The sequence below is a fragment of the Salvelinus sp. IW2-2015 genome, unplaced genomic scaffold (genome assembly GCF_002910315.2).
Source record: "Salvelinus sp. IW2-2015 unplaced genomic scaffold, ASM291031v2 Un_scaffold1674, whole genome shotgun sequence".
Taxonomy (NCBI): Eukaryota; Metazoa; Chordata; class Actinopteri; order Salmoniformes; family Salmonidae; genus Salvelinus; species Salvelinus sp. IW2-2015.
The window spans coordinates 91,539-100,094 of NW_019943076.1; the positions used below are offsets into that span (position 1 = coordinate 91,539).

An 8,556-nucleotide genomic window follows, 5' to 3' on the forward strand; every position below is an offset into this window, starting at 1 on the left:
TACATACAGCATTGTGTTGTTACCTTGATGGTGATATAGCCATGAGAGACCTCCTCTGGGTTGCAAGAGGCTGGGTAGCTTTCCCCTGTTACGACCTGGAACACACACACACACACACACGCCTCCATAACAAAACCAACATTGAATAATAGGCTACTTGCTTGATTCCCAGAGGAAATGTAAATTATAAACATAAACGGGGAAATTATCTATCTGCTAATCAGCCCTCAGAACGGAGTTTCCTGAAATCACCAGAACATTTTGAAATACAAGAATACATTTTAAAAAAGGGTTTGGAATACTGCAGCTGGCTAATGTATCAGGGAAGTCCGCGATGACACGTTTACTTTAAATCAGAAAAATAACCATCACATTCTCACAGACATTGTGACGGACAAGAAAAGTTACAACATATCACTGTGTGTGTGTTACCTGTACTCCAGTGAAGGCCTCTACTTGTTTCAGAGCTTCCGGCAGGTCCTTCACCAGAACAGCTGTCATCCCTACTGCCTCTGCTGCTCCCACCCCCTCCTCATCGTCACCCAACCACAGAGCCTGAAATACAGACTGACAGGTCAGCTGTCCACTCACAACACAGAGGAACACAGATGAGAGACCAGGGCCGYCTCCAGGCATAAGTYACATAAGCGGTTTCATAGGGGCYCCAGGCCACTAGGGGGCCCCTGAAACCCACCTCCAAAAAATGAGTTTTTTGTTTTAGAATTGAGAGTTAGAGTTTGAAGTTCAAAAATMTGGTTGTGCATCAGCTATTTTTTGTCTGACCACACTGTAAATGTCCCTGCCTCCATGAACCAGCTTCTGACTGGGCTTGAGCCAAGGTCCTCTACCTCGCCAACACAGGTGACCCACCCGCTTGACAACGTACAAACACACAGGTGACCACCCGCTTGACAACGTACAAACACACAGGTGACCAATAGTGAATACATGATGCCATTTTATTTTCCTAAAATGGTTTCTTGCATCAAACAACACAAAAACATTTTCAGTCAACTCCTGAAGTGGATAAACCAGGCTTAATTATCCAAGTACTGCTTGTTTTCTTTTCAGAGTCATCGGAACTGTTGGCCTACATTGAACACCACCACATTCGCGCTGCTCTGTAGGCCCTGAGATGATAGAACAGTATTTCCACTTAAAATGTTTATGGGATCGCATTTTCTCTATTAGTTTTTGATGGGTAGTGCCCACTTGGTCAGGCCCTGCATTATTCATCAAATAGCCACAGTAGTCCTACTTGACCACTGTTAAAACTGGTGAACATTAAAGCGGTGTACAGCTCAGTCCTTCACAGTAAATGCGTGTCGGAGCGTTGCACAGAACTTTTTCAACAACGTTCCAAGTTTGCACTCAGCAGACCTGAAATCCTGCTCAGTCAGACCGAAAACAATTCCAAGGGAGCATTGCTCATTTACCCATATAGAAGTCATACATAACCCATATACAAAGTTATCATAACCCATATCATCAATACATAATACCCATATCAATACTCTCATAAATATAACCCATAGGAATCATACACCCATATCAAAGTCCTCATATTCCTTTATAGAACGTCCATACCCCAGAAAACATAAATCCTCCTTACCCATATAAAAGGTCACCATACACCCATATCAAAGTCCTGCATATTCTTATAAAAGTCCTCATAACCCATAAAAAAAGTCTCCTTACCCAAATATAAAGAGTCACCATACACCCATAACATCAAAAGTCCTCATACTTCCTTATAGAAAGTCCTCATACCCCATAACAAAAGTCCTCTTACCCAATATAAAGTCACCATAACCCTTACTCAAAGTCCTCATAAACACAGACCTTCTGTCACAGATGACTCCTTATTCCCAGACACTTTTAAACCTTCTAAAAGTAGCAATAAACACTCAACGGGTCATTTGACATATATCCTTAGTCATCGCAGTATGTGAACTCTGGTCGAAAAGCTATGCACCATATGCCAGAATTGGTGTCTGGCTGGTGTACGCCTACAGTACATGAGTCAGCTGTTGGAGGAGCAGCGCTTTAAGATAAAAGGGCTAGTATCCAGTCCGGCAGTGATAATCCATCCAGTCCACATGGTTGGTGAGCAACATGCATGATGATCATTAATCTCTGTTTTCAACCACACACTGTTTCCTTTCTTAACAGCATCCAGCTAGTGGAAGCAACAAGGGGCCTCACTGAACGGTCCCTCAGTGCTCTGATATTACCACAGGTATGGTTAAGGGGTGAGTGTGTTAGGCTGCTGTTGATGGCCTTCTAGTCACTGTTGAACCGAGGAGGAGATTCGCCACAGTGGGATGTGTACCCCTCACTACGCTGACATCACACCAACGAACAGCTACACTGACTCAGCTCTATTTTACACTCTACTCCCCCTGAGAATGGGAGCCTTGCAGTGTGTGTGTTTATGTATTTGTTTTATTATGGATCCCATTAGCTGCTGCACGCCTACTCTTAACCTGGCAGTTTAATACCATTTTAAAAACAATTACAACAAATTCACAGAATTATGAAAAGACAAGCATTGTATTTAGACTTCCGTAAGTCGAGTGTCCGATATACTTGGATGTGTAGTGTCAGTGTTTGTTGCTCGGCATGCCAATGGCAAGATTGGCTAAACTTGCCTATGAAAAATTCATTAAGTAGTTGGACAATACCAATGGTTTTCGATGAAATGAGCCGTCTGATTCAATGAATGATGGAGCTGAGTTTAGCATTTTTTTCCCTAACATTTTATTTAAGGTGGTCCAAATACAGATTTTTACTATCATTCTTATGTCATTTATCTTTGTTTCATAGTTGTCAATTTCTTCTTCTTTTTATTCAGTTTAGTTTACATGATTTCTCAATTTGCATTAACGCTTGCCAGTCGGTTGTGCAGCAGACTTATTTGGCCATTCCTTTTTCGTCTCATCCTCTCAATCTAGTGAAGCACCCGATAATAGCCTTTTTGGGCCAATACCGATATGCCATATTTTCTTGACAAAAACCCCGATACCGATAACAGATTTATTTTAATTTTTAGTACAGGTTAAACAGTTAATAGTTAACAACACACCACAACGTGGAACGCCAGCGGTCTAAGGCACTGCATCTCAGTGGCACGAGGCGTCACTTCATCCTTGGTTCAACATCCAGGCTGTACACCATCTGGCCCGTCACTGGGAGTCCCATAGGGCCGGCGCAGTCATTGGCCAGCCGGTCGATCCGGGTTTTTGGCCGGGTAAGGCCGTCCTTGTCAATAAGAATTTTGTTTCTAACTGGACTTTGCCTAGTCTAAATTAAGGTTACACCACACCACACTGACGCAAAACGTTATTTTGTTGGCATTCTACGTATGTCCCATTACCCAATAAAATAATCAGAACCTATTTCTTTCACTTACTTGCTGGCTGTCCGTTTCGTTTTGTTCATTTGTTCAGCTTGTTTTCATTCTCAACAAGGATTTCCTACGGAACGCATACCCCCACCCCCGCTCGTGCCTCCCCGGTTCTGGGTCTTTTGCGTGTTCAAAAATAGATACACGTCAAATACACCCTATTTGACGTGTCAGAATAAGCCTTGTTGACCAATCAGGACCTGACATATGAACTGCAATAATTGAACCGCGTTCATACATTCTTTTGACGTAGTTTTACAACATTGATTACAAACTACTCACTCGTATTCTCATATGTCAACAACAACCGATTCATCGATACGTATGCCTACTTGTATGATGCTGGTAAAGTTTGTATACGCCACCTAACAGTGCTGATCATAACAAATAAGTATGCTAGCTCATGATCAACAATGATTCTTCTCCCCAAAAGCATAGCATAAACAACATCCATTCTTTGGCAAGTAGCGCCTATAATTAAAGATAGGCTGTCATCTATCAATATATCCCTAATGGTATTATATGTACATGCTGTGATTCTAATTGGCCGTTGTATTCCGTGGACTGACCAGTCTATGCTGACCGCTATTGCCAGAATTCAGGATTTAAGCCGCTCAATACTGGACTTCTGCCGGTTGAGCCTTAAATAATACTATGTGTCATCTGACAGTGATTTGGCAAAGGAATACAAATAGGTACGCTACGGCATTTATATTTGACATATAATGCTCGAATCTAGCATCAACATGATCGCGGATTATGCTGTATTGGAGGAATTAGCTTTGTGTTTATATTTATAAACATGGCACCGCAGAGAAGGCAGACATAATTGTGTTCTCTGACTCATCCGCGCACCTATTATAACAGTTGCTGAGCGTAGCATATCTCCTGAGCTGGTCACGGGTGCACCTCAGCCCGCTCACGGTTTAAACGATATCATACACCGCCATCGATAAAAGACAGTCACTTTGCAGCTTGTCCTTCTTCGACCTGGCCAACGGCTTTCGCACTTCTGTCAATCACGCATTCTTCGGCCAGACTCAACACGCCTTAGTTTTCTCTATGACTGCCCTTTACTGGTTCACTAACTACTCTCTCAAGAATATGAGTTCAGTGTGTCAAAATCGGAGGGCCTGGTTGGTCCGACTCTGGCAGTCTCTATGGGGTTGCACAGGGTTGCAATTCTCGGGCCACACTCTTTTTCTCTGTATATATCAATGATGGTCCGCTCCTTGCTCGCTCGGTCGATTCTCTGATCCACCTCTACGCCGACGACACCAACGTCCTCCGAGAGTCTCTGGTGGTAAACTGGATACTGTTACAGTACTCGTTGTGTGTTAGACTGGATTCCGTCATCCGTCCTTCCTAGCCTTTTCTCCACGTTTACAGGCGGCCCTGCTGAACTCAACGTCTAGGAGTATCACTTCTGTATGTCGAAATAAGAGTTCAAAAGTCATAGCTATTCGCAACCAAAGCATCCGCTGAGGTTTGGCTTGTCCTGTAGTTGACATGTTAGTCCTTTAAAAAGATTTTTTATTTTTTATTCTTTTTAATTCGATCCCTTTTCTCCCAAATTTTCATGGTATCCAATCGCTAGTAATTTACTATCTGTCTCATGCTACACTCCCCGTACGGGCTCGGCAGAGACGAAGGTCGAAAGCCATGCGTCTCCGAACGCAGCAACCCAACCAAGCCGCCACTGCCTTCTTAACACAGCGCGCTCTCACCCGGAAGCCAGCCGTCACAATGTGTCGGCCAGGAAACACCGTGCATCTGGCCCCCTTGCGTTAAGCGCGCACTTGCGCCCGGCCCCGCCACAGAGTCGCTGGAGCGCGATGATGACAAGGAATCTCCTACCGGCCAAACCCTCCCTAAACCCCGGACGACGCTAGGCCCAATTGTGCGTCGCCTCACGGACCTCCGGTCGGGCCGGCTGCGAAGAGCCTGGGCGCAAACCCAGAGACTTGGTGGCCGCAGCCTAGCACTGCGATGCAGTGCCCTAGACCACGCGCCACCCGGGAGGCCATACATGTTAGTCCTTTTAACGGTGGGACCCGTCGTCCCTCACGTCCTCGGAACAGGATTTACCTATTTTTCGTCAAGGGCTTTATATAGTGGTAGCAGCAGCGGGCATGTTTTTCATAGTTTAACACAACATGTCTCTTTCCATGGGCGGGCCACTGAGTGAGCCGAGCTTTACCTTATGAAACCCATTCTCTCATTTCGGAAGCTAAAAATTCCCATTGAATCCTTTTCACAAATAGTCTTCATATTTAAACATTTTAACATCTGCACAAACAATTCCATGTGAATCTGATAACTATATGTGTAGACTTTCAGGATTCACAGTTTATGTCATCTACTATTAATAAGAATGTCTCCAGATGACACACGAACTGACATCATATTATTAAGTACCAAGATATTTTTCAACTGGTTGGATTTCCAAAATATGCGTTCCTTGACCCCCGCCTTTTGATGTTTGCCCGCACTCTCTATGTTTTAACAACGGCTTTTCAAGAAGTCCTTCAGTAGAGTCAAGAGAGGACAAAGGCTCGAAAGGTATATATGGGGGTTCATAAACCTTACCACAGGCCACGCATTGATCAGTACCAAGCTAAAAGCCCTAACTAGCTACCCCAGCAGGTTGCGGACGAACAACATGCTTTTTATTACCAGCGGGCAGTCATTGTAACACATGTTCGTGGCCGGCTGTTTGCTTGTTTGCAAGCTTTTTGTACAGCTTTTGCCAGTGCTACTGATAAGTAGTGGTGGCGCTTGGCTGCACAAGCAAATTCAGCCAACACACAGACATTCTATATTAGACACTGTGTTATTTTGACGTGCCAAATTAAGCGTTATTTAATTGTGTTAAATAGTGTTATTTGACTTCGTTCTTTTTTGACACGCAAAGACCCACAATGAGTTCCCAAGATGTTGTGAAGCTAATAGCAGTGCCGCTAATACTGTGTAACTCCTGTCAGGGCAACATCTGAAAACCATAGCGCACTATGGTAGTGTGGTACGGGTGCTGCGCATCCCAGATTCGGCGAAAAGCCAACATCAGCCGCATGACAGACGAACAGCTTGGATTGTCAGGCAATGAATTCCATTATCTTGTTATTAATGGACTTTCCCTTTGGAGTTGTCTCACTGAAATGTTCTTACACTTTCAAATGACTGCTCGACTTGTTGACTGCTCGATCCACCAGCAGACATTGTGGTAGGTTACGGAATGCTGTGTAGCACCATGTAGCCACAACATTTTACGTGGTCGTCCATTCACGTCATGTACCTACGTCATATAGGGGTATGCACGTCAGCTTTGACATCGGGTTTTGCACATCGAGGTATTAAACCTAGACACTCGGGCTGGTAAGGTGGTTGGAATTTTTAGCTAATATTCTGCCAATTCCCTATACTGCTTCCAACTTCCCTCATCAACCCACAGGAATTTAACAGTTTTACAGTCCTTTTTTCTTAAGTCCTCTTGGGACCGTTCCGGGACGTGAGCGCACCACCCTCGTCCAACAGCCAGGAAACTGCGAGGGCGCCAAATTCATAACAACCGAAATGCCATATTAAACATTCCCTCAAACATAGACAGTATTTACACCATTCTAAGATAAAATTCTCGTTAATCCACCACAGTGGGTCCGACTTTTAAAGAACGCTTTTCGGCGAAGCAGAACATATCATTATGTTAGGTCAGCAACTCAGTCACAGAAGCATTCAGCCATTTTCTCCAACCAAAGAGAGGAGTCACAGAAAAGCAGAAATAGATAAAATTAATCACTAACCTTGATGATCTCTCATCTAATGACACTCAATAAGGGAACTCTCATGTTACACAATACAGTATGTTTTGTTAGGTAAAGTTCATCATCCAAAAATCCAGAGTTTACATTGGCACGTTACGTTCAGTAGTTCCAAAACATCCTGGGGGGGGGCCGATGTGTGGTGTGTTGGTGTGGGTGTGTGGTTGTGTGTGTGCGTGTGTGTGTGTGTGTGTGTGTGTGTGTGTGTGTGTGGTGTGTAGCCTGCAGTTGTGTGTGGCTGTGTGTGTGTTGTGTGTGTGTGTGTGTGTGTGTGTGTGTGGTGTGTTCTGTGTGTGTGTGTGTGTGTGTGTTGGTGTGATGTGTGTTGTGGCAGCGTGCCCAGTTGTGCGTGTAACCTGTTTCGGAGGCACTCCCACTGTGGTGAGAGCGGGCTGACAGGTCGGTCTTGGGACCCGAGGCTGTACACAGGACTGTGTACCTCCTAGGCCGCCGCCAGCGAGCGAGCGGCGCAGCGCTTCTCACTCCCCTGTCCATCCCCTAGGGGGGTTGGCCACACGCATGCAACCCTGACGCGCACACAAGGAGCGGGCCTGAGCGCAATCGTGACCTTAGACTGTACATCATGTGACCTCGGTGTGTGTCGTGTGTGTGTGTGTGTGTGTGTGTGTGTGTGTGGTGGTGTGTGTGTGTGTGTGTGTGGTGTGTGTGTGTGTGTGTGGTGTGGTGGTGTGTGTGTGTGTGTGTGTGGTGTGTGTGTTCCTTGCTTGCGGCAGTCAGCCTTCAGTCTGCAGCATGGTTTGGTTGCGTGGTTGATTCTGAGTTCGCTCCACAGGCGTCTTCCCCCAGAGAACCGCCAGGCGACCTGGACCTTCTGCATCTGTGCTGCCACTCAACACTCTGCATAGCTCTGGGATCATCTTAACCGTGGTCAGACACCACACCCACCACCCCCCGAATTGTTACTTTGTCCTGTTCCTGGTAAGGTGCCGCAGCTTCCTGGCAAGCATTTCCCATAGAAGGCACCTTTCCCTCAGACGCCCACCTTCCCAGCCGCCCTTTAACCGCCGGACCCTTTCCATCGACGCCCATTTTCAGACAGGCCTCACACATTTTCAATGGCTTATAACTTATCAATAGCTCATACTTTCTGCTGTGTCATGTTTGTACCCGTTCTTCGGGGTCATTGCAAGGCCCCCACTGTTTGAGGTGGCAGGTAGCTAGTGGTTAAGAGCTTGGGTCAGTCTGAAGGATCTGTAGGTCACACTCCGAGCCGCAGGTAATTGTTGTCGCTGCCCTGCCAGGCTATTCTCACTGTTCCTCGCGTCATTGTCAATCAGCACTTTGTTTCTTCCTGAACTTTGCCTACGTCCT

The 8,556-nt window shown here is 45.6% G+C and overlaps 1 protein-coding gene across 1 annotated transcript in view; it reads right to left on the bottom strand.

The window, feature by feature from the left end:
• The window catches only part of ephx2 (epoxide hydrolase 2, cytoplasmic), a 24,343-nt gene that overhangs the window by 13,210 nt on the left and 2,577 nt on the right, over positions 1-8,556 (bottom strand). Inside the window, exons 3-6 of the mRNA XM_070439467.1 lie at positions 7,964-8,102; positions 7,581-7,666; positions 433-555; positions 24-95 (exon numbers count right to left, since the gene is read on the bottom strand). Coding sequence (XP_070295568.1) covers positions 24-95; positions 433-555; positions 7,581-7,666; positions 7,964-8,102 — 420 coding nt within the window. The remainder of the gene's footprint in view (positions 1-23; positions 96-432; positions 556-7,580; positions 7,667-7,963; positions 8,103-8,556) is intronic.